At 53.8% G+C, this 26967-nt stretch overlaps 1 protein-coding gene across 1 annotated transcript; it reads left to right on the plus strand.

The window, feature by feature from the left end:
• Positions 1 to 9320: 9320 nt before the first annotated feature.
• LOC117834331 (uncharacterized) lies at positions 9321 to 10972 on the plus strand. Its single transcript, XM_034713934.1, has 3 exons — positions 9321 to 9728; positions 9777 to 9962; positions 10964 to 10972. Exons 1-3 carry the CDS (start codon positions 9321 to 9323, stop codon positions 10970 to 10972), a joined length of 603 nt encoding a protein of 200 aa, XP_034569825.1.
• The last annotated feature ends 15995 nt before the right edge of the window (positions 10973 to 26967 follow it).

A 26967-nucleotide genomic window follows, 5' to 3' on the forward strand; every position in this document is an offset into this window, starting at 1 on the left:
ATCGGACACTTACACGCATAAGGGTTGGTTTGCCTAACAAGGTTATCTTAACAGTTAAGGACCATGGGGCATAAAGGTTGGGCACCGAGACATGAAGATGTCACCCAACAACAGGAGTCATATGTGATATGATTAGCAAGAAGTTGCTTACCGATCTACCTTGTTTGCTAGCGGTGATGCTAAAGCTCACTAGTAGACTTGTTAGTTGTGGATCCTAAATCACTAAGTATCAATAGAGGGATATTGATTTTAGTGGGAGTAGATTCTATTAAATAGTTTAATGTGGTTTACTCTATCATGGATACATTTGTCTTAGTGTATTTTGCATTACTTTTGTTGTAGATTAAATGGAACAAAATACCGTTTGCTTTGCGTTCGGTCCTTGAGAAGGACAAGTTGAATGGAACAAAATACTCGAATTGGATCCATAACCAGAGAATCGTTCTCAGGGCTGAGAAAAAGAAAGATGTTGTAGACACCCCATTACTACAAGTACCTGCTGATGATGCATCTGCTGCCGTTAAGGCCGCTTACAAGAAATCATTTGACCACACGTAATCAAGATGGTTGGTTATACTCAACGGTTGGAGAAGCTAGGCTTCCCACTTGGCCAAGAGTTGGCCACTGACTTCATCCTTTCATCTCTTCTGCCTAGCTATGGGAACTTCATCTCGAACTACCATATGCATGGGACGGAGAAGAATCTGAATGAACTGTGTGGTATGCTCAAGACAACAGAAGTTGACATTAAGAAAAGCGCTAGTAGCAGCCATGTGATGGCTGTACAGAACAAGCCTAGCTTTATGAAGAAGGGCAATTCTTGGAAGAAGAAGGGGAAGGCTGGAGTGTCCAAGCCAAACCCAACGCCCAGTGCTAAAGCTGGACCTACTCCAGATGAAGAGTGCTTTTATTGTCATGAACCTGGTCACTGGAAGAGAAATTGCAAGCAGTACCTACCTTCGTTGAAGAATGGCGGAAGTAAGAGTACTTCCACCTCAGGTACGCTTGTGATTAATGTTATAGACAACATATTTCTCACTGATACAATTATTAGTTCTTGGGTATTTGATACTGGATCGGTTGCTCATATTTGCAATTCAATGCAGGGAATGATAAGAAGTAGAAGTGTTGAAAGAGGAGAAGTTGATTTCGGCGTGGGCAATAATGCAAGAGTTGCTGCGTTGGCCGTCAGGACGATGTAACTCCACCTCCCGTCAGGATTTATTATGGAATTGAATAATTGTTATTTCATTCCTAGTTTAAGTCGAAAGATTTTGTCTCCTTCATGCTTGATGAAGGATGGTTATTCTTTTGCGAGTGAAAACAATGGTTGTGTGATCTCTAAGAATGATATGTTTGTGGCTTTTGCACCCATTGTGAATGGATTGTTTGTTTTAAATCTTGATGGTTCACCTATCTGTAACATAAGTGCTAAAAGGCCTCGGCCTAATGATTTGAGTATTACCTACATGTGGCATAGTCGTTTGGGTCATATAAGTGAGAAATGCATGAAGAAACTCCATACTGATGGACTTGTAACTTCGTTTGATTTTGAATCATACGAGACATGTGAGGCTTGCTTACTAGGAAAGATGACCCAGGCACCTTTCACAGGTTTTCCTGAGAGAGCATTAGACTTATTGGAACTCGTACATACTGATGTATGCGGACCAATGAACACGACAGCCAGAGGAGGGTACCAATACTTCATAGCTTTTACTGATGATTTTAGTAGATATGGATATGTCTACTAAATGAGGCACAAATCTGAAACCTTTAAAAAGTTCAAGGAATTTCATAATGAAGTTGAAAATCAGCGTGGCAAGAAAATCAAGGCCTTGCGATCTGATCGCGGAGGCGAGTATTTGAGCCACAAATTTAGCAATCATCTGAAGAGTTGCAGAATTGTTCCTCAGAGAAATGGTGTATCTGAGTGACGTAATCGAACTTTGTTAGACATGGTTCGATCAATGATGAGCCAGTCGGACCTACCGTTATCATTTTGGGGATACGCACTAGAAACAGCAGCTTTCATACTTAATAGGGTACCGTTTAAATCCGTAGTTAAGACACCATATGAGATGTGGACTGGAAAGACTCCCAGTTTGTCTTTTCTAAAGATTTGGGGATGTGAAGTGTTTGTCAAGTGACTTCAGTCAAACGAGATCACATCCAAGTCGGATAAGTGCATTTTCGTGGGATACCCAAATGAAATTTTAGGATATTATTTCTACAACCGGTCAGAGGGCCAAGTGTTTGTCACTCGGAACGAGGTTTTCCTAGAGAAAGAGTTTCTCAAAGGAGAAAAGAGTGGAAAGACAGTGCATCTTGAAGAAGTTTGAGATGAGCCGATCTGACAAGAATCAATGAGTGATGCTAACATAGCAGAACAAGTTGAGACACCCATGGCAAGAGAAGCACCGCTACAACCACGAAAATCGGCAAGGCTCCGTGAAATGCGGGAAATAATATTGTTGGACAATGATGAGCCTGCGACATATGCAGAAGCAATGATGGACCTAGACTTCGAAAAATGGAAGAGTGCCATGCAATCCGAAATAGAGTCCATGGAAGACAATCAAGTTTGGAACTTGGTTGACCCGCCTGATGGTGTTAAAGCCATAGAGTGCAAGTGGATCTATAAGAAGAAAAAGGACATGGATGGAAATGTTCACATCTATAAAGCATGACTTGTCACAAAAGGTTTTCAACAAGTTCAAGGAGTTGACTACGACGAGACCTTTTTGCCCGTAGTGATGCTTAAGTCCATTCGGATTATTCTAGCTATAGATGCATATTTCGATTATGAGATATGGCAGATGGATGTCAAGATAGCTTTTCTGAATGGAAACCTAACTGAGGATGTGTATATGATACAGCCCAGGGGTTTTGTTGGTCCGAAAAATGCTAAAAAAGTATGCAAGTTTCAGAGATCCATCTATGGATTGAAGCAAACATCTTGGAGTTGGAAGATTCGTATTGATGGAGTGGTCAAAGGGTTTGGCTTCACCAAGAACGAAGAAGAGTCTTGTGTTTACAAGAAGGTTAGTAGGAGCTCTGTAGTATTTCTAACCTTATATGTGGATGACATATTGCTGATTGGAAATAACATTTCTATGCTTGAGTCCGTAAAGACTTCACTGAAAAATAGTTTTTCGATGAAGGACTTAGGGAAGCGGCATATATTCTAGGCATTAAGATCTATAGAGATAGATCGAGAAGGCTTATAGGATTAAGCCAAGACACTTACATTGACAAAGTGTTGAAGTGGTTCAGCATGGAAGAGGCGAAGAAATGGTTCTTGCCTATGTCACATGGCATACATCTCAGCAAGACTCAGTGTCCTTCGACTGCTGATGAGCTTGATCGCATGAGTAGAGTGCCATATGCCTCAGCTATTGGATCTATCAAGTATGCAATGATAAGTACTCGCCTAGATGTTTCATATGGGCTAAGTATGACAAGCAGACACCAGTCTAATCCGGGTGAGAGTCACTGGACAGCGGTGAAAAACATTCTTAAGTACTTAAGAAAGACTAAAGATATGTTCCTCGTCTATGGAGGTGAGAAGGAGCTCGTTGTAACAGGTTACACTGATGCTAGTTTCCAAACCGATAGAGATGATTCAAAGTCACAATCAAGATTTGTGTTCACGCTAAATGGTGGTGCTGTTAGTTGGAAGAGTTCCAAGCAGGAGACGGTAGCCAATTCTACAACAGAATCCGAGTACATCACGGCTTCGAAAGCCGCAAAGGAGGGTGTTGGGGGGAAATATTAACGACCTCCTAATGACCCCTAAGACAACAATCATGAAGGCCATGGCCCACCTACGACACTGAAGATTGCCGCTGGTCCAGCATGAGCGGGGAATGCCACGCTCTGTCTTGCCCGACCCAGAGCCCCAGGGTCGGACGCCCCCGACCCCTCGATGGCAAAACTCTGCCTCGCCCAACCCACGGTCCTAGGGTCCGATGCACCCGACCCCGCGCCGCAGGGTTCCGCCTCGCCTGACCCTAGGCGTGGGGGGTCGGACTCAACCGGGCCCACAGGATGAGGATCCGCTTCGGGCGCAGATCGGTAGATGAGGGCGCGGATCTCGTGGGCCCCTCACTGATGTTGCTATAAATGTGCCACGGCTCTGACGCGCAGAAAGGCGCCTGCGCCCCTCAACGTGATCGCCACAACCAGGGAGGGACACTGTAGCCGCGACCGCGTAGGCTACAGTGGCCGCGGCTCCCCTGTTTCGTCAAAAGGCACTCATGGCCTGCGCCGCCTGACACAGGAGGGAGTTCCACCCGCTCTCGCACCCCGCGTATCTGGCGACAGGGACGCGACGTCCGTGTTCCACGGGTTGCAAGCAGGACAACAGGGGTCAGCCATCTTCCCCAACGCACACAGTTGCCATAACCAAACACCATCATCATGCTTGGCGGCAGTGGTCGCCAGGAGGATTGTCGACAGGATCCAAAAGCAGCCGCCCTCCTCTGGTGGACGCGCTGACAGGGGCCGAAGGCCGGAGCAGGAGGCGGCGACACGAGGACTTGGTCCCCTCCTTGTATTTTACTTAATCAGCTTATCTCTTTTACTTCTCCTCACGCCTGGCTCATCTGTAACCCCGAGCTCTCCTTACGCTATAAAAGGAGAACCGGGGGCTTTGAGACAGGAGGACTCTCTCAAGCCAACAGAACCCACACACTCTCCTTTAGAGCATCAGTGCACACCTAAGAGACTTGGGACTAGCTCCCTCTCTCGCCCTGCTGTAACCCCTACTACAGACCCCGCGTGGGAAACATGAGTAGCTGCTCATACAGGACATAGGGCTTTTCCTTGCTCGAACCAATCTAAACCCCATGTCTCCCACGCCACCATCCGAAGCCTTACGCGCATAAAAGAAATTTACTAGTCCTAGTCTTGATCCGCTAATCTTGACAACGACAGTTGGCGTGCCAGGTAGGGGACCTTTGCGCGTACATCACCGGCTTCAGATGGCCAGCCACGATGCCACCTTCACTCCGGGCTCCCTCGTCCACTTCGGGAGTCTGGACTTCCTCACCACCGGGGAGGGGATCGAGCTGATCCCTCTCGTTGTCTTGCCTACTCGCCCCATCATCTCTAGCGTCGCCGCCGGGATAGTGGCGAGTGGCCGAGCGCGCGCTGAGGGGCTTCCTTCGGAGGATCAGCCCTTTGGGTTGCGCAATGCCGCGGTGACCTATGGTCGTCTCCTGGCATGGTCCATGACTATGCCACCTGCGAGTAACGAGCTCATGGGCGTGGCGAGGACAGCCTCCGACGCCGGCTCCAACAGCGGGAGCCACCACCCCTCGCGTGAGTGCTTTATGGCTGATGTGCACTGCAAGGGATCCAATGATGACGGCACCGAAGGGAGGCAGCGGACTCCCCAACCGTGTGTCGCGGCTATGATTAGGGCCCTTGCTAGAGCCCCAGTTCGACCACGACAGTTGGAGGCACGCGCGGTGCCCCGCCAAGAGGTCAAGCGCCCCAGCAACGAAGGCGGGGCACGACAGCGAGCTCGCAACGTCCAGCAATGGATCTGCGCGGATGAAGATCGCCCTCAGCTCTTTGCCCGTGCCAGCCAGAATATCACCGCAGCGGCGGCCCTACTCCGATGACTCCCCGAGCCGGCGACGCCTGAGGAGCATTAGGCGCACCAGGAGGTGTGCAACCTGCTCAAGTGTGCCGCCGTCCAGCAGGTGGAGAGCTCCGCGTCCCAGTGACGCGGACAAAACGCCAACCGGGCAGCGCCCACCGCACCTCCCGAGAGGCGAGGGGAGTCTGTCCACCAGCCTCCCAACAGGGTGAACCCGGCCGCGCCCGCTCGACGGACTCCGCCGCCCGCAGGAGGCGGGGCTCAGTCCGTTCACCGGTGCGTCGACCCCGCCCGCGACGCCCGCGACACCCTAGACACGTGGAGGCACTCTCGCGCAGACAGGGAGGAGGGGGTGGACCACGGCTACCACGTCCACTGTGGTGGTCGCTATGATAGCGAAGAAGATCGCAGCCCGAGCCCCAACCCAGCGGGGTCCAGGGCCTTCTCCGCATGCATCCTGAACGCGCCATTCCCGGTGCGATTCAGGTAGCCCACGAACATGGCCAAGTACTCCGGGGAGATGAACCCTAGCTATGGCTCAGCGACTACCGGCTTGCTTGTCAGGCCGATGGGATGGACGATGACCTGTTCATCATCCGCAACCTCCCGCTCTTTCTGGCCGACTCGGCGCGAGCCTGGCTGGAGCACATCCCTTCGGGTCGGATCCGCAGCTGGAACGACCTGAAGGAGATCTTTGTAGGGAACTTCCAGGGCACGTACATACGCCCTGGCAATTCTTGGGACCTCCGGAGCTGCCACCAGGGGTCAGACGAGTCCCTCCGGGACTACATCCAGTGCTTCTCCAGGAAGCGCACCGAGCTCTCCAATGTCGTGGACGCCGACATCATAGGGGCTTTCCTGGCAGGAACTTCCTGCCGGCCCCTTGTCCGCAAGCTGGGACGCCGGGGCTCGCGGACCACGGAGGAGCTCCTCAACATCGCCACCAGCTTCGCCTCGGGCGAAGAAGCCGTCGGGGCAATCTTCGACCACTCCAAGGGCAAGGCGAAGTGGGAATAGGACGCCGACGAGGGCACCTCCAACCGCCAACAAAAGAAGAAGAATAAATAGCGACGCGAGGCTCCCCTCGTGGCCGTTGCTGAACACAAGCAGGGACAGCTGCCCCTAGAGGACACCCCCGGTTTCTTCGACAAGCTGCTCGAAGGACCGTGCCCAAACCACGAGTTCCCTGCGAAGCATGCCTACAAAGACTGCAACCTCATGAAGAGGTATTTTGTAGGCAACCCAGTGAAGGGCGACTGGAGACGGAAGCCTGACGAGGAAAAGAAGGACGGCGAGGAGAAGGAAGATGGCTTTCCCAAGGTGGATGGCTGCTTCATGATCTTCAGTGGGCCGGCGGCTTACGACTCCAAGCGCTGCCGAAACCTGGAGCGCCGCGAGGTCTACGGGGCCAAGCCTGCTACACTGGCCTTCCTCGACTGGTCAGGATCCACCATCACCTTCGACCGGTCCGACCACCTGGGGCACGTCCTGCAGCCATGACGCTACCCGCTCGTCGTAGACCCCGTCGTCGGCACAACATGCATCACCAAGGTGCTCATGGACGGAGGCAGCGGCCTCAACATCCTCTACGCCGAAACTCTCGATGCCATGGGGATCGACCGCTCCCACCTCCGCCCTAGCAAGGCGCCACTCCACGGCATCGTGCCGGGGAAGCAGGCGGTGCCTCTCAGGCAGACGGCCGTGCTACGCCAAGTTCATGGCAATCCCCAACTACACCTACCTCAAGCTCAAGCTGTCGGGGCCCAACGGGGTCATTACCGTCAGCATGTCTTTCCAGAAGGCGTACGAGTGCGATGTAGAGTGCTGCGAGTACACCACAACCATCACCTGCATGGAGGGTCCAGTGGTCCAGCTCGCGGAGGGCCCCGAGGACCAGCCCGACTCCAAGCAGTCTGCCACCTCCTTCGAAGCCACCGAAGGCGTCAAGGAGGTCCCCCTCAACCCTAGCAGCTCCGACGGCTGGACCGTACGGATCGGCGCTACCCTATCTCCCAAATAGGAAAGCGCGCTCATCGACTTCCTCCGCGCGAACAGTGATGTCTTCACTTGGAAACCCTTGGACATGCCCGGCATTCCGAGGGAAGTCACCGAGCAATCCTAGAACATCAAGGCCGGCTCCAAACCGGTGAAGCAAAGTCTGCGCTGCTTCGACGAGGAGAGGCGCAAGGCCATCGACGAGGAGCTCCAGAAGCTTTTGGTGGCCGGATTTATCAAGGAAGTGTACCACCCTGAGTGGCTAGCTAATCCTGTTCTTGTACGAAAAAATAATAGGAAATGGAGGATTTGTGTTGATTATACCAGGCTCAACAAAGCGTGTCCAAAGGATCCATTTCCTTTGCCACTCATAGATCAGATAGTCGACTCAAACGCTGGGTGCGAAACCCTTAGCTTCCTTGACGCGTATTCCGGCTACCATCAAATCACGATGCAAGAGTCCGACCAGCTCGCGACCTCTTTCATCACCCCCTTCGGCCCCTATTGCTATGTTAAGATGTTGTTCGGCCTCAAAAACGCGGGGGCTACATTCCAGCGATGCATGCTTAAGTGTTTCAGGGACCTCATCAGGCGAACCGTTGAGGCTTACGTCGATGACATCATAGTCAAGTCCAAGAAGGGTGACCAGCTCATCCCCGACCTCGAACTAGCCTTCGAAAGGCTGAGAGACAAGCGCATCAAGCTCAATCCTGAAAAATGCATTTTTGGGGTTCCGAGAGGCATGCTGCTGGGTTTCATCGTCTCCGTGCACGGCATCGAAGCCAATCCGGAGAGAATAGCGGCCATCAGCGACATGGGGCCGATTCGAAACATAAAGGGAGTTCAGCGCATCACAGGATGCCTAGCGGCCCTAAGCCGCTTCATCTCTCACCTCGACAAATGGGGGCTCCCTCTCTACCGACTCCTGTAGAAGACCGACCGCTTCGAGTGGACCGTCGAGGCCCAGGAGGCGCTTGACCGGCTCAAGAACCTCCTGACAAAGGCCCCGATCCTGGTCCCGCCAACCGACGGGGAGCCCCTCCTGCTCTACATCACGGCGACCACCCAGGTGGTCAGCGCGGCTCTGGTAGTGGAGCGAGAAGAAGAGGGACATGCCCTCAAGGTGCAGCGCCTGGTGTACTTCATCAGCGAGGTCCTGTCTGAGTCCAAGGCTCACTACCCGCAGATCCAGAAGCTCATCTACGCTGTCCTCATCACGAAGAGGAAGCTGGGCCACTACTTCACCTCCCATCCCGTGATGGTCGTCTCGTCATTTCCTCTCGGTGAGGTGATCCGAAATCAGGACGCCATGGGACGGATCGCGAAGTGGGCGCTCGAGCTCATGGATCAGAGCATCACCTACGCCCCCCGCACAACCATCAAGTCCCAGATACTCGCCAACTTTGTCGCAGAGTGGAGGGAGATCCAGACGCCATCCGCGCTGGAGAGGCAGGAGTACTGGACAATGTACTTCGATGGGTCGTTGATGAAGGCTCGCGTCGGAGCGGGTCTGGTCTTCGTCTCTCCTATCAGCGTGCGCATGAGGTACATGATTCGCCTCCATTTTCCTGCATCTAATAATGTCGTTGAGTACGAGGCCCTCCGCAATAGGCTCCGCATCGCCATCGAGCTGGGCATCCGGTGGCTGGACATCCGAGGCGATTCACAGCTAATCATCGAACAAGTCATGAAGGAGTGGAGTTGCCATGACCCCAAGATGGCAGCCTACTGCAACGAAGTCCGCAAGCTCAAAGACAAGTTTGATGGACTAGAGCTCAACCACGTTGCAAGGCGTTTCGATGAAGCGGCTGACGAACTGGCGAAGGTGGCATCCGACCAAAAGCCCATCCCCGACGACGTCTTCGTCAGTGACCAATACAAGCCCTCGATACGTTACCAGGAACCGGGAAGGGTCGGCAACGCGTCACCTGTCCCGGACTCGGGCGCGGACCTAGGTGAGGTCGGCAATGCTCCACCTGTCCTAGACTCGGAAGCCAACCCCTCCGACCCCGAGGTCATGGAGATCGATGCGAACCCAGCAAAGGGGCCTGACCCCCTGCCTGATTGGAGAGCCTTGTACCTCAACTACCTCATCCGCGAGACGCTCCTGGCAAACAAGACGGAGGCACGTAGGATTGCGCGCCGCGCCAAATCCTTCATCATCATTGACCAGGAGCTCTACAAGCGGAGCTACACCAGCATCCTCCAGCGCTGCATCCCGATCAAGCGGGGAAATGCGCTGATTCAGGACATCCATGCCGGAGTTTGTGGCCACCACGCGGCACCAAGAACCCTCGTTGGGAACACCTTCCGGCAGGGCTTCTACTGGCCGACGGCGGTCGCCAACGCCACCCACGCGGTACGCACCTGCGAAGGGTGCCAATTCTTCGCACGCCAAACACATCTGCCCGCACAGGCACTCCAGACCATCCCCATCACGTGGCCCTTCGCAGTCTGGGGTCTGGACCTTGTCGGGCCCTTCAAGAAAGCGCCCGGGGGCTTCACCCACTTGCTTGTCGCCGTCGACAAGTTCTCCAAGTGGATCGAGGCACGACTGGTCACGCAAATCAAGTCCAAGCAAGCGGTACAGTTCTTCACGGACATCATCCATCACTTCGGAGTCCCCAACTCCATCATCACGGACAACGGCACGCAGTTCACCGGGAAGAAGTTCCTTCAGTTCTGCGACGACCACCACATCCTAGTGGACTGGTCAGCCGTGGCACATCCCCGCACGAACGGGCAGGTTGAATGGGCCAACGACATGATACTCCAGGGTCTCAAGCCACAGATCTTCAACCACCTCAAAAAGTTTGGTGGCCGGTGGGTCGCGGAGCTCCCCGCGGTCCTATGGAGTCTGAGGATGACCCCCAGTAGGGCGACTGGCTTCACCCCGTTCTTCATGGTCTACGGGTCCGAGGCAATTCTCCCCACCGACCTGGAGTACGGATCGCCGAGGGTTAAGGCGTACAACAAACAAGGAAACTAGGCATCACTCGAGGACGCGCAAGACCAGCTCGACGAAGCGCGCGATGTGGCCATGCTGCACTCGGCCAAGTACCAGCAGGCCTTACGATGATACCACAGCCGCAAGGTGCAAGGTCGAGCCTTCAATGTTGGCGACCTGGTGCTTCGCCTCATCCAGGACAACAGAGGCCGGCACAAGCTGACCCCTGCATGGGAAGGCCCCTTCATCGTCGCGCAAGTACTGCGGCCAGGCACGTACAAGCTGGCAACCCCTGACGGACAGATCTTCAACAATGCTTCGAACATAGAGCAGCTAAGACGCTTCTACCCTTAGTTTTTGTTTCCAAGTTCTGTATATAAACACTTCTGTAACTTATTGATTCAATGGAAAAGGAATTTTGAGTCGATTTCATTCAAGTTTCATATCGAACTCAGGGATATCCGACCCTGGCTCTACCCCAAGGTCGCATATCCCTCGGGGGCTATCAGGGGCTCCGGCCCAAGTCACTTGACATCTTCTCAAAATGCCATTTCTTTCCGAGCCGACCCTCTTCCTAAATATTTGGGTGTGAAAAGGAGAGAGTGCACGAACGGCGTTCAGGCAAGACTAATTGGACTGTGAAAAAACCTACGTCCCAGCGGCTACAGTGCCTTCACCCATCAGCGCTTACTAACGCGCCCGACCTGTGCTCTAAACTTTCCAAACTGAAAAAAAAAGAATCGAAAACTTTTTTCGACAAATTATAGAAAAGGCCTCTGTGGCCATCACGAAAACAAGTTCAAAGTCAAACTAACATATTTACATTTCTGGGCGTCTAATCCCGATATAGCTACCTCATCCTTTGGTCTTCGGGCGGGACGGCTTCCTCCTCCAGAAGCTTCACCAAGGCCTCCGCTGGGTTGAGCACCGACGCATCGATCTCGTCCAGCTCGGCCTCGGAGTAACCAGAGGCGTACCCCCTGCTCATCCCGGCGAAGTTGATGCCGGAGTAGTGGGAGCCGAAGACGCTGAAGGCTCACCTCACGCCGATGCGGAGCGCCTCCAGGGCAATTTCGCGGGCCTGCCGGTACGTCCAAAGGACATGAGTCACCAACGAACTCGTCCCCTCCCCCTGGACCACGCCGAGGCCGTCACAGACAACGTGGACCGCATCCCGCAGGTTGCCGTGCTCTGCGCGCTCCGCGTCGAGGACTCTCTTAGCCGAGCGATTTTGTCTGTAAGGTCCGTCCACAGAAGTCCAAGTCAGAAACCATTGCAACACCACAAAGGCGAAGAGACAAGAGAAGCCTTACCCTCGGACTGAGCCTTCAACTCACGCTCCAGGTCGAGCCCCTGGGCCACGACGGTCTGAAGCCCCTGCACTTGCACGTGAAGCTGACTGACCTCCGTCCCGAGCTCGGCTGGCATCTTCTCAGCCTCGTCCCTCCGGGTCATCTCGAAGTCCCGGTCCTACCAAGCTTTCTGCCGCTCAAGCCAGATACGCTCGACGGTTTTCTGAAGGGCTTCATATTCCCCCTTCAGCCGTGCGAGCTCCTCGGCATCAAGGCGGGCCTTCTCAGTAGCGGCCTGGAACTCCTTGTGATCTAGGCGAGCCTTCCCGATGACGGCCTAGAACTTGTCCTCCACCCGCCGCGCGTCCTCCCGCGCTGCCTGCTCACGCCTGCACAGGTCGTCGATGACTTGCTGAGCGGCGGCGACTTGCGCGCTTAGCTCCCTGGTCCGCCTCCTCTCCACGGAGAAGCGTTCCCAGAGCCCCCGCTTGAGCCGGAGGAACTCGGACTCCCCCCGGCTGCAGTCCTGGAGGGCCTACAAAACAATTTACACTCAGCAACGAAGAGATAAGACGAAAACAACCACCGGGGAAAACACCATACCTGGCCACCAGGAACGACGACGCTGTCCAGCTCCACAATCGCGAAAGACAGGGCAGCATGAAAATTTGTGAGCCCGCCTTGCACCGCCTGCCACTTGCCCCACTCCTCGGCGTTGTCCAGCACGAAGAGGGGCCGCTGCGGGTCATCGCGTACCCTCCAGCGCAAGGGTAGGCCCACCCCACGCCTTGGGAACGAGATTAACCGAGGCAAGGGTGGGAGCCACTCTAGCTGCCCCCAACGCCGCCGTCCCCGACACCGCCGCCGGGGCAGGCGCCACCGCCTCTGACGCTGCTGGCCTCGACGACAGCTCCGGCACGTCCACCACCGTCTCCGTCGTGACTGCCGGAGCGGGTGTTCCTGTCCCTGCCACCACCACGGCCTCCGTCACGGCCGCCGGGGCAGGCGTCCCTGCCTCCGTCACAATCTCCGGGGCAGGCATTGCCACCCCAACCACCACCGGCATCTCCGTCGCGTCCATTGGGGTAGGCGTCCCCGCCTCCGCCGCCGTCGGCGTTTCCGTCGTGTTCGCTGAGGTAGGCATCCTCGCCTCCGCCACCGCCGGCGTCTCCGTTGCAGTCGCTGGGGCAATCATCCCCACCTTCGCCGCCGCCATCTCTGCCGCCGCCGCTGGAACCACAGGCTCCTCCTCAGCCTCGTCGTCGAGGTCTATCACCTTGCCGGTCGGAGGGACCCCAGCGGCAACACCTTGTCCCGCAGGGTCGGCCATGGAGGAAGAAGGCGGAGCAGGGGTCGGACCCTGTCCCGTGCCCGGATGCGCCACCCTTCCTCTGGTTGCTGTCACGGAGGCCACTTTCGCGGTAGGCTCCGTGGTCTCCCCGGCGACACCGCCGCTAGCCGCCGGCAGGGCTGTGGCTCGCCCCGCGGAAGTGGATGACACCTATAGCGCTTTCTTCTGTGCCAACGGTGGGACGAAGTCCCGAGGAGCACTGTGGAGCGACAGCAAGATCATCAAAAATGGCTTGACGCCAGGGAAGGAACAAGACACGCGAGGAATTTCCACTTAAACTCCCTCAGCGCGAGGACGGCGGGCGCGTTTCGCCTCCGAGCCCGACGCGGACCCCAGGGCATCTGGCAACGGCTGCTTGCCGCTACCCCTCTACTCTTGGGACACAGGCAGAGGGTCTAGGGTCAGCTCCGCTGACACCCAAGGCATGCCCCGCGCCAACCCCTGGGGCGCGGCCCAAGAGCTTTGCGGGGCCGAGTCCTGGGTAGGCGGTCTGCTCGGCTTGTCCCCCACCGCCGCTTGGGGGCGCTGCACCTGGATGACGAGTGCGCCCGGCTGGGGGGCAGAACGAATTCCTCCTCTTCCTCCTTCTCATCTTCCTCCTCCTCCTTTTCATCGTCGTCTTCATCATCGTCCCACACGACATTTCCCCGCCGCCGCCGTTGGAACTCCTTGGCTGCCTTCCTTTTCTTCATCGCCATCTCCTTGTCCTTGCGCCTCTTCTGCTTCTCGGCGAGGATGTGGTTCTACTGCTGCCGCTCAGCGTCCTCTAGCACCGGTGGGCGCAAGTCGACGACATTAGCCATGTGGCCCTGCAGACATGAAAACTCCGCGTTAGAGCGGCGAATTAAGAAATGTAGGAAAAAGAATGCGAGCGCGAAGCCCTCACTAGATCAATGAAATTCTCGTCCGGGCGCATCGAGGGGTGACCGGGCACTGGATAATCGGCGTCCTTGTCATCCAGCGCCTCCTGGACTCGCTATCGGATCTCGGTGGCGGTAAGCGCACCCGTTGCAAGGACGGTGCCCTTGGTCGGCGCGTTGGGAGCTATCTCGGCAAGCGAGCGAACCCGGAGCATCAGCGGTGCCAACCTCCGATCATGGTACGCCCCGATAACTCCGGCCCCGGTCAGCCCCTTTCCCTTCAGGTGCTCGATGGCCTGAAGCAAACCGGCAATCCGCTTCTTCTCCTTCTCCACCGGGTCGTACGACCACAGCTCCGGCGCCGCTTCGATGACGCAGCCGATGAATGCCGGCAAGGGGGAGTTGGAGTAGTTCTTCATGTAGAACCACTGCTGATGCCACCCCTTGTGGGATGCCGCAGTCTTCAGTGCCATATACTCCTTGGTGCGGTTCTGGCGGAGATGGATGGCGGCGCACCCGATCAGTACCGGGATCGTCCGTTGCTGGCTCCCCTTCCTCTCGATCTTCTGGTGCAGGCTGACCACAAAGAAGTACTTCCAGAGCAAGAAGTTGGGCTCGACACCCAAGAACCCCTCACACAGCGCGATGAACGTCGTGATGTGTTGAATCCCATTGGGATTGAGATGCTGCAACTCGAGCCCGTAGTAGTGCAGCAGCCCGTGGAAGAAATGGCTCGGTAGGGACGCGAACCCCCTCTCGTGGAAGTACGTGAAGGAGATGATGTAGCCATCACCCGGACTTGGCACATCTTCATTCCTGGGGAACTGCCATTCGCCCCTCTCGCTCCTCTCGCAGAGGAGGCCCTTCTTCACGAGGCCGTTGGTGCGCGAGGACCCGAAGTTCGAGCGCGACGGCGGAGGGTGGGGAAAGCTGCGGCGCTAGGTGGAGGAAGGCGAGCGGCGCGCAGGAAGGCAAAGGACGCGTGAGAAGGCGAAAGGACTTGGGATCAGTTGCGGGTGGAACCAGCGAGGCAGGCCCCCCATCTTATAGGGAGGCACGTGGGAAGCGGAACAGGCGGCCCCATCGTAGTAAATGCAGCGCCAGGTACGCCCCGTCATGCCCGCTTTTCTTGGAATCCATGCGCACGATCTACTGCAGGAAAACATCCCTGTCTCCCTTGTTTTGTGGGCCGGCATCTTTCGCCACTTTGCCTCCCGGAGAACACACGCGCAGAACCTCCTCCACGTCCGGCCCATAGCCCACCCAAAAGGTAAAAAAGGGATATAGGGCTGAAAACGCTCCTACGGCCCATTACGGTCTAGGGGTTCGAAGGCTGGCCCACTACAGGTTTGACAGCCTCCCTAGGACACCCCCGAGCGAGGGGTGAGAAGGGGCAGGTCTGCTAGCGGCCATCACCCGGGTGCACGACAGCCTAGGGCGTCCCAACCTCACATTCGAGTCTAGGCCGCCACTAGAGTTCATGGTTTTTCTCCGAGGAAAGGCAACGAGCCCCTGGATCCGGTCGAACGGACTCGGGAACTATATGAACTGCCCGGCCGGAACCTGGGGTACACCACCAGCTTGGCCCGAGCCGAACCCCCCTGAACGGGGACCGGGACCCCACTCGAATCAACCCGTCTACAGCTCAACGAGCACCACGATTCGTTCGGCGAGGATAGCGTGGCACGGCTCACCCCCTCTGTCTCAGCGAACAGACGCTTCAGGGGTAATGTACAAAAGTCGATCTAGCCTCCCGACCAGTCCCCTGCAACATGCGGGGGCTCGGGGGCTAGCCTCGCAACCAATGACCACGCGAATGGTCATGACTTGAGGTTTCCAGACGGAAGGTGCTCTATGGAACAACAAAAAATCCTCCCGCGCCAAGTTGCCCATAGGACGCCTTGCCTGATCAATCTCCCCGGCCAAGCCAAGCAAACAAACACTCCATATCCCTGATTAACTGCAGCTTGCATGCCGAGCAGAGATCCCCGATGAACAACGATAGCAGCCTCTAGAGGAGCATCCACGCTCCACCACAGGCTCGAGGCCTACTGTTGGGGGGAAATATTAACGACCTCCTAATGACCCCTAAGACAACAATCATGAAGGCCTAGGCCCACCTGAGATACTGACGATTGCCACCGGCCCAGCATGAGCGGGGAACGCCACACTTCGTCTCGCCCGACCCAGAGCCTTGGGGTTGGATGCCCCCGACCCCTCGACGACAAAACTCCACCTCACCCGACCCATGGTCCCAGGGTTGGATGCGCCCGACCCCGCGCCGCAGGGTTCCACCTCGCCCGACCCCAGTCGTGGGGGGTCGTACTCAACCGGGCCCATAGGACGAGGATCCGCCTCGGGCGCGGATCGGCAAACAAGGGTGCAGATCTCGTGGGCCCCTCACCGATCTTACCATAAATGCGCCACGACTCTGACACATAGAAAGGTGCCTGTGCCCCTCGACATGACCGCCACAAGTACCAGGGCGGGACACTGTAGTCGTGACCGTGCAGGCGACAGTGGCTGCGGCTCCCCTTGTTTCGTCAAAAGGCACTCATGGCCTGCGTCGCCTGACACAGGAGGGAGTTCCGCCTGCTCTTACACCCCACGTATCTCGCGATAGGGACGCGACGTCCGTGTTCCACGGGCCGCAAGCAGGACAACAGGGGTCAGCCGCCTTCCCCGACGCGCACAGTTGCCATAACCGAACACCATCATCATGCAACAGTGGTCGCCAGGAGGATCGTCGACAGGATCCAAAGGCAGCCGCCCTCCTCTGGTGGACGCGTTGACAGGGGTCGAAGGCCGGAGCAGGAGGCGGCAACACGGGGACTTTGTCCGTCTCCTTGTATTTTAGTTAATCAGCTTATCTCTTTTACTTCTCCTCATGCCTGGCTCATCTGTAACCCCGAGCTCTCCTTACGCTATAAAAGGAGAACCGGGGGCTCTGAGACAGGAGGACTCTCTCAAGCCAACAGAACCCACACACTCTCGTTTAGAGCATCAGTGCACACCCAAGAGACTTGGGACCAGCTCCCTCTCTCGCCCTCCTATAACCCCTACTACAGACCCCGCATGGTTAACACGAGCAGCTCCTCATACTGGACGTAGGGCTTTTCCTTGCCCGAACCAGTCTAAACCCCGTGTCTCCCACGCCACCATTCGAAGCCTTACACGCATAAAAGAAATTTACTAGTCCTAGTCTTGATCCGCTAATCTTGACAACGATAGAGGGTGTTTGGATAAGGAATTTCCTTATTGAGCTTGGTGTGTTCCCAAATGCATCCAGCCCATTGAATATCTATTGTGATAACAATGGGGCAATTGCACAAGCAAAGGAGCCAATGAATCACCAGAAGAACAAACACGTTCTGCGGCGATTCATCTCATTAGAGACCTCGTTAATCAGGGTGAGATCAAGATATGAAAAATACAAACGGATTTGAATATTTTTGATCCGTTGACAAAGCCTCTCCCGCAGTCGAAGCATGATGCGGACATAAGAGCTATGGGTATTAGATATATTCTAGATTGACTCTAGTGCAAGTGGCAGACTGTTGGAGGTATGCCCTAGAGGCAATCATAGAGATGATGATATCTGATTGTATCCATGATTTGTATATTGTGTTCATTGAATATCCATTAAAGGCTACTTGCATTGATCTGCAATTATGTGAATTGTATGTGGAACTCTTAACTTGTATGGTTATTCTAAAAGTTGTCCCTAGTCGGAGTTCATGTGTGGACACACATGAATATTAGACTAGTACATGTATTAGTTGATGACTATGTTTCACAAGTCATGGACATGGAGATGTCAAACTAATAATGTAGGCATATGTAGAGACATGTGCTAGGACTGACCCAACGCGAGAAGTAGTTCTCTCTTTACACAACATGTACGCTTTGTCCTTAGACCTGAGATTGTCGCATGTACTCAAGATGTGGATCGACTTACTTAGGGGCTATCAAATGCTACACCATAACAGGGTAGTTAAAAAGGTAGCTTTCGGGTTTATCAGGAAGCATGCTGTGAGGCATGGTCAAGCAAGATGGGATTTGCCCATCTCTGATTGAGAGTGATATATGTGGCATGTACTCAAGATGTGGATCGACTTACTTAGGGGCTATCAAATGCTACACCATAACAAGGTAGTTAAAAAGATAGCTTTCGGGTTTGTCACGAAGCATGCTGTAAGGCATGGTCAATCAAGATGGGATTTGCCCCTCTCTGATTGAGAGTGATATCTCTGGGCCCCTCAAGTGATCGGATCCGAAAATTCTTGGCCATGCTACGTAAGGTTAAGAGTTATCCTACAAAGGGATTCCGAATCACAGGATCGAGAAAGAGCGATCGGCTTGAAGGTAGACCAAATATCATGAGGCAAAGGGAATAGCATGTACATGATGTTGTAATGGTTCGTTTGATATGATCTTCGTGTATGTATAGAAGTTGGCACGTCTTGCTAGAGGCCGCTACGGACTATTGGGCTAAGTAGGAGTACTCGGGCCATGTCTATACGTATCCGAACCCATAGGGTCACACACTTAAGGGGCTGGAAGCCCAATTCAGATATGATCCGAGTTGGATCAGGTTTAGAAGTACTAATGGGCCTCGGACCTAGAGGCCCGTCAGGAACCTCTATAAATAGAGGGGTGGACCGCCCTAGGGTTTCATCCCTTTGGCTGAAAACACATCTGCTGCGCCTCCCATGCCCTCGCCCTATTGCAACTCGCGGACTAGCAGTCTGGCTTCCGACGCTTCCTCCCTGCACGTGTGGATACCTTGGAGGTGTTGCACCTGCAGTACTTGGACGAGCCATGACGAGCCGACGACGAGCCGCGGCATGAGAACGACCTTGCTGTACGTGGACGAGCTGTTGAGAAGCATCTCAACGTCGACGTGTTCGACTACGCTGATCGACTTCGCTACCCCAATGCGATTCTTCATCTTCCGCACCAGTGCGTCGAGTGGTAATCCCGTGATCCAAATACGGCAGTTTTCAAAGTTTACACGGTAGAAATTTTTTTTTTGTGCTAGCATAGCCTGCCACGTATCCCAAGACCTTTTGGCCGCGCCAGCCCGCCTGGCGGGCAGGAAGCGTCTGCCATGCAACATGCACTGGTGCGGCATGCGGGTCAACACTGGGCTAGCTAGGCGTTGACGTGGGTGGGCGCTTGCCGCACCAGCCCGCCTGATGCAGAAGTCTTGCCGCGCCAGCCTGCCTAGCACGGCAGCTCCCCTTCTACACATGCGCACCAGTCCCTCCTTCCTCCCTCCTCTGTTCCTCCTCCTCCTGAACACCCCACGCCCGAGCTCCTCCACACCACCGGCCGCCGCCCCACCCCTAAATCCCCCAAATCTCAGGTGATTTCACTTGGGGAAAGTTGTGGAAATTCATCCCTACATCGTGTGGAAGATATCCCCCCTACTTTTTTCCCATGTTTTTCAGTTGCATTTGGTAGATCAGATGATGTTTAGGTGACCTAGGGTTAGGTTGATGATTTCAATTTTGGATGAAATGCAATGTTGTTATGTGTTAGATGATGCGTAGTTCAAACATAATAGAGGCTCTGCCCGCGATCCAGCTTAGTCTTTTACACGCATGACAGTTGCAACAGTCTTGTACACACAGATAACACGAATTGCAACATAGTCCTACAATATTGTACACCTAGTGCAACACACTTGACACATGCAAGTTTCATTATCGTGGCCGCCGCTGAACCGGAGGGCTAAAAGGATCTCTCAGGCAATGCTCCCTGATTGGATGCGTGGGCAGCACATTGGCACTGCCAACGTCAGTGTGGTGCTGGGAACGACGCCGGTAGGGCATTCGGGTACGAGCTGCAGGTTCCTACGAAAAAATTGTGCAGAAAGCATGAAGGCGTATGACTCTTTGGGAATTTAACTAAACAATCCAGAATAGAATTTGGGGAAACTGGTGAATCTACCTGGCTAGACTCTCCCTGCCTCTGAGTCACAGGTGGAGCATCGAACATGTCGGACATCTCTAGTTCCTCACCATAGGTAGGGTCATCATCCTCGGACCGGTTACCTTCAGAGTCCTCGCTTGTCTAAGGCGACGTGGGTGCCTTGCCTCGTGACCTCTTGCTAGGACCTGCAACAGTGGATGGTGATGCAGTCCTTGGGGGAGTCACCAATGGAGTCCGACGTGATCCTGAAGAAGGCCATTGCCCCCGTAATGCACATTTGTGGCCAACATGCAGTTCATCCTCATGGCCATTCGCCTACAGCTTTTTCGAACCCTCTGCAACATGTAAGCAGCATACATTCACCATTATGTTATCTAGAGGTGTTGGCGCTAGAAATCAGCTGATCGAATTCCCAACGTCGGACACACGACCCGGGAGAATCTGCTTAGCTCCTGTTCAGGTGATCACCCTGGTGCGGTTCGCGCGGCGTGCCAGCCAATCTGACCTGTTGATTGGCAAGGAAATAAACGTGTCAGTTCCCAGAGGTTGCGATCGGCTAAGTTTCCGATCTCGAGAAAGCTTATCAGCGATTCGGCCGATTTGCAGTAATAAAGAAATCGGCTATGATGCAACCGATTACTAGGCAACGTTTGTGAAGAAAACTACTAGACTAATCTAAACAACGCTACAGTAACAACACTAGGAACAGATCTAATCGGCTAAAATAAATAGATTAGACAGAGAAGTATAAAGAAAGCCGAAATTACCGATTCCTAGTTGGATAATTGGTGATAAAACTAGAACAACAGGTAAAACCTAGAATTCTAGTAAATATCGATAACTGATGAATAAATCTAAACTAAACGACAGCGATACGCCCGAAGTAAAAGCTTAGAATTTACTCGATAAACGGAACTTACAAGATCGGCCGGAGGTCATGTTGATGCAGCCCCGCCAACCCCTACGAACTCGTGAAAAAGGAGAAAAAGTGTTGGCGAAGTCGCCTGCTTGAAAGTAAGTACGAGGAAATAGTAGTTTGTTGTATTGAGTTGATTATGATTACAGATCTACAAGGGTGGCTATTTATAGCCCCGTACAAATGACTCCTTATCTGACTAGAACTCTATCCCTAAATTTAAACAGAAAACGAATATTTACAAGTACGATTCGTACTATTATCACGCGCTTCATGGGCTGACTCCCTCTTCATCTTCATAATCCTTTTTAAGCCCACATCGGCCCAACTATTCCAACCTCCTAATCGGCCGATCACCTCTTGGGCAAGGGGTAACCGATCAGGACCCACATGTCGAGGGCTCAGACTCACTCCGACCCTGGAAACTAAGGTCAGACGAGGCGGAGATCCTCCTTTGGAGGGTCGGGCGCGTCGGATCCAAAACCTCAGGGGTCGGGCGAGGCGGAGATCCTCCGTCGGAGGGTCGGGCGCGTCCGATCCAAAACCTCAGGGGTCGGGCGAGGCGGAGATCCTCCCTCAGAGGGTTGAGCGCGTCCGATCCCAAGGCTCAGGGGTCGGGTGAGGCGGAGATCCTCCCTCGGAGGGTCGGGCGCGTCCGATCCCAGACCTCAGGGATCGGGCGAGGCGGAATTCCAAGGATCAATCGGCCGATCCTCGACTGTAGCATCAATGGGCCGATCCTTGACTGTAGCACCAACCAACCGATCCTTGACTGCAGCACCAATTAGCCGATTCCCAATCGTCGCCCTTGTATCTCGCCGCATCTCCCAATTTCTTCCTCTTCTAACGCCGATTTTACTCGTGTCGAAATCTGGCGTCAACACATGCCCCCTAGTTTCGGAGTAAAACATAGTTTTTACTTCGAAATTCTTTTCAACTTCTCATCCGAAGCAGACGCAATGAAAATATCCTTCCGTTCCGCGGTCTCCAACCTGATGATTGCAATCTTTTTGAAATGGGCGCCCACGACAACCACTACTCCCGAAAAACTCGAAATGCCGACGCGGTAAAAATTCCACTTTTACCCCTCCTCAGATCTTCTTTAAATATCAGCACATCCCGTACTCCTTACGAGCTCACGTCCTTCTTCTTTAGCACACAGGCTTTCTTCGACCTCCAGCACTTTCCTTAGTCCTCCAGCTCTCCGGCGCCTTCTTCCTATCACATTCCTTCCTACTCCTCCAATGGTGGCACCTTCAGGCACCTCACCAACACCCGAAGCTCCGGAAATGACGCCTTCGGCTGAGGTGTTAGTAGCGACGGCAGCGGCTCCATCGACGGGAGAAGGAGCTCCATCGGCGAAAGTTGAGGCCTCATCCGAGATCCCACTGGCGGCTTCATCATCTGCAGCTGTACCGGCGACTCCGCCGATTACGAGGAGCTTCATCCCGGAGGTTATTACCGAAACTTTCCCTTATCAGTAATGCATTTACTTTAGATCTATTTTTTTACCCTCGCACTCCCTTCTCCTTTTTTAGGCGATTAGGCATCGCATCACCATTCGTCTCACAGAAAACCCTGGCCTTATCTGCCTTGGACCCATGGGAAATCCAGATCCAACCGACTTAATCAATTTGGAAACCCATAGGATCCCTTTCAAACAATCAACTATGGACCTAGATCACTGGTTGGGTACCTTTAGGTCTTGGCCGAACGAAACTCCTAGTTGGAGGGAATGGTACCAGCGGATAGCCGCCTCCAAGAAGGTCCAATGGGACGAGCTCAAGATTGGCCAATGCATCGATCTGTCCTTGTCCCAAATGGAATGGAATGAGCCGTTAGTGATGGCAGCTTCTTACTTCTGGTCCGATGCTCTCAACGCATTCCTGTTTGGACACGGACCCATGACCCCCACATTGGCCGATGTAGTCTTGCTGACCGGCCTGGACATTTCTTCCCCGGACACCCCTTTCCGCCTTATAGCTGCAACATCACATCGGCTGGACACAAGGGGAATCGGCGGGTGGAAATGTTTCATCAGATGCAACAAAAGGGCCGGATCTGTCGAGAACAGAGAGCACACGGCCTTCCTGATGATGTGGCTAGAGAAGCACTTCTTCTGTGGGAGAGCAGCTGGTCCATCTACCAATACCCAAGCTCTGGCTGAAGCATTATCGATAAGGACTTCTGTTCCTCTTGGAAAGCACTTACTGGGAGCAGCCTACCATATGCTTCATCAAATCGGCATCAAGCTATCCAAAGGGGAGCCGATTGGAAACCCAGGTGGACCCTGGTGGTTCGTTAACCTATGGCTGAACCTGTACATGAGCAAGATCTCTCAGCAGCGAGTGGAACACATGACGTTCCCCAGCGTCGAATCAGTAGAGGACCCCACTGTCCGACGCCGGTGTACATCTTTCGGCGAAGCGGCATCGGCCTTCTCCGGTTGCTCGTATTCTGCTACCAAGGTGGCCGAATACTTCCGATGTTTTTATAACGGCTTTAATGAAGATGCAACCATCTGGTTCCCTTATCGGAGAGATGACCCAATCTTTGAACTTCCTTCTTGCTTCGACTCAACCATCGGCCGATTCGACGAAGATCTCACAGATGAACTAATTAAACCGGGGATCTTACCGGCCAACTTCTTCTCAGGAAAGGATGCCCCTACATATGAATTCTACAACCCCTCCGTTGCAGCACGGCAATTCGGCATGGGTCAACTGCCGATTCAGGCATACTTCGTCGGCCGAGCAAAATTCAGAGATGAGCTCACCAAGGGTCTTGACTATAGTCGGCTGCGAGATTGGATACTACCAGTACCATAGACTTGAATGACTGGATAGTAGCCCCTTTTGCTGTCCAACCATTCAAGCTATGGTGGGCCAAATAGAAACAGTACCTGTTCTGCGCCTCCGCATCGACATACTGCAATCTCCTGGATCCAGCCAACATTGATCCGAACGCCGAGGTATTTTTTCCCCTAGCCGACTTTCATTCCTTTATTAATGCGGTTAAATATGTACACTAACATCTTGTTGTTGCTTCAGTCTGAAAACCGCGTTCCCCCAACACGCAGTCGGAGTGGCCGGCCGATAGAGGACCATCACCCGTACACCATCTTCCCCCTTATCAGCTACGATGCCCCTTCCGTGGATGTGATTGCCGGCCGATCGAAGCAGGCGCAGAAGAAGGTTACCAAGAAGACCAGTCGCCGAGTACGAGCTCGTATAGAACCGGCCGACCCTCCTATGATCACATCAGCAGAAACTTTGGCCGCATTGCCCCTTCCAGCCACTGGAGAAGTAGATACTGAAGTCGTCGCGCAAGCTGGGGCGGCCGCTGCATCATTACTGGTGGAGGCTATACAGGTAAACTTGTTGTCTGATCCTACCGATTGCCATCTCTTATACTTACTCATCTTATTTTTAGACTGCACAAACCACTTCTGTGGACCCACACCAATCGGCAGCAACCCAATCGGTCATCATCACGCCCACGCCTCCATCTACCGAGGTATACTACTCTTCAACCGATTTTCCTATTGTTTGAATAATATTCTTATTCAATCTTTTGACACAGGTCACCGGTACGCTAAGCGCCCCACCTAATCAACCAATGGTCATCTTTCGGGAAGCTGGTCCGAGCAAAGCACCAATCATGGTGGCGTCTTCTTCTTCTGACGAACCAATGGTACAAGCCCCTGAATCGAGGATAACGGCCTCTCAAATGCAGTTTGAAGAAATCCGTTTCAAGGAGGTAAGAGACTTCTCACCCTTACTCGGCCGATTTGCTATCATCATCGGCTGATTTGTTCTTCTCCTTGACTTACTATTTTCCAGGAAGTCACCTCTCGCCAGGTCACTTTGAGCTCCGTCCCTGATGATGTCCATGCCAAACTTGCAAGCATCCGATCCCTTCTTCAAGAGCTCCGTCCCTGATGATGTCCACTGCTGCGTGTCGGCTGCCGCGATGCTGTATGCGGAATCGGCGGTGACCACCTCGATGTTGTCGCCGACCCATTGTACGAGGCATTGATGCATTGTAGATGGAATACAGCAATTTGCATGTATCCAGTCTCGGCCGAGTAGCATGTTGTAGGACCCCTTGCCATTAATAATAAAGAAAGTAGTAGGAAGGGTCTTACTGCCGATGGTGAGGTCGACGCAGAGAGCACCGCGAACGGGGGATACGTTGCCCTCGAAGTCCTTGAGCATCATGTCTGTCTTGGTCATGTCATCATCGCTCTTCCCTAGCTTCCGGAACATGGCGTACGGCATGATGTTGACTGCAGCCCCTCCGTCTACCAGTAATCTGGTGATGGGTCGGCCGTTGACATGCCCTTTAAGAAACAACGCTTTCAGGTGTTGCCGTTTGTCTTCTTCGGTCTTCTCGAATGTGGCTGTCATTGGCTCCAAAGCCAATTGCGCCATCTACTCTTCCATTGCCGACATGTCCTGTCGGTCGGCAGGAGTCATGAATTCCATCGGCAGTATGAAAACCATGTCGATGTCGGCTGCCGATTCGTCGCCTCCTCTGTCGTTTCTTTTGAGGCGCCATACCTGAGACCTGCCGTTCTTCTCGCCTGCCGTATGCCCTTGCTCTTCCTCCTGTTGTTCCCACTGGCGGAGACGTTGGATTCTCCGTTTTTGAGACTTGGTCAATCCATCGGGGCACCATCTGGGGTTTACCGGTTTGGTTCACGGTCTAGCATGTTCCCATTCCGGTTCGCGTCCTAGAGGGTTCTCATCTGACACCCGAGCATCGGCCGCTTCTTCAAGCCGACTATGGACGCTCACCTTGTTTTCTGGCCGGTCATGTCGATCAAATCTGCCCCCCGGCCCATCATCGCGCCTGCCTTCGGACCGGTCATATCGGTCACTTCTGCCCCCCAGCCGATCACGTACTGGAGGGCGCCGATCGTCTTGGTCGCGCCAGTTCCTGCTAATCGGCTCTGATCTCCCATCTCTGGAGCGAGACCTGCTGAACGGCCGATTATTACGATACGGGCCATTGCACTCAGGGCAATTATCAGCCGAAGGCAGTCTGAGGTTGCTTTCCCAACAGTGGATGAAGAACGGACATCGCCAGTGATCTTCATGTTACCGCATTGCTTCTTCCCGGGATCTTGAGCGTGCATGCTGACGCGGATACTTATTGAGCAGGAATTGGGAAGTAATGGGCCTTCGTGGTTCTCCCCTCCCGTCGTCATCATCTTCCATCTATCGTTTCCCCTTGACGTCTTCAGGCGCCGCTTGATTTCTGCGGTCTACGGCGCCGCTCTTTTTAGCCGATTCGGACGTCAGCACCTTGGTTTGGAGCGAATTCTTTCCCGTGTCAACCATGTTAGTGGGGAAGGGGTGCTGGTCAATCTTCATCGGCTTGGCTGGTTTTGTTGGCACTTCAAATTTAAGTCTGCCCTGCTCAATAGCCGACTGTATCTGCTGCCGGAAGATTTTGCATTCGTTCGTATCATGGGAAGTAGCATTGTGCCACTTGCAATATTTCATCTTCTTCAGCTGTTCGGCATAAGGAATCGTATGGTATGGCGAGAGTTTAATCTGTCCTTCCTGGAGGAGGAGGTCGAAGATTTTATCGGCCTTTGATGTGTCAAATCTGAAAGTCTCTGGCTCCTTCTTGCCGAACGGACATGATATCAGCTTCTTCCCTTTAACCCATTCCGTAAGGCCGATTTCTGTGTCTTCTTCGGTTTCAACCTCTTCTAAGTATGCCACCTTCTTCTGGAAGTTCCTCCGTGGATCGAAAGAACGTACTTCTTGATCGGACAATCGGTGGACGATTTGGCTCAAGCTCTCAAACTCCTGTGAGGCGTATTTTTCTTTGATGTGAGGTAGGAGACCTTGGAAGGCTATATCGGCCAACTGTGCATCAGTCAGGTCCAGGGAGTAGCACTTATTTCTGATTTCCCTGAACCTCTATACATATGAGGATATCGGATCGTCACTTCTCTGCCTGAGGCTGGTCAAATCGGACAGCTTCATCTCATGTACCCCAGCGTAGAAGTATTTATGAAATTGCCTTTCCAAATCGGCCCATGTAA

The sequence above is a fragment of the Setaria viridis genome, chromosome 8 (genome assembly GCF_005286985.2).
Source record: "Setaria viridis chromosome 8, Setaria_viridis_v4.0, whole genome shotgun sequence".
NCBI lineage: Eukaryota > Viridiplantae > Streptophyta > Magnoliopsida > Poales > Poaceae > Setaria > Setaria viridis.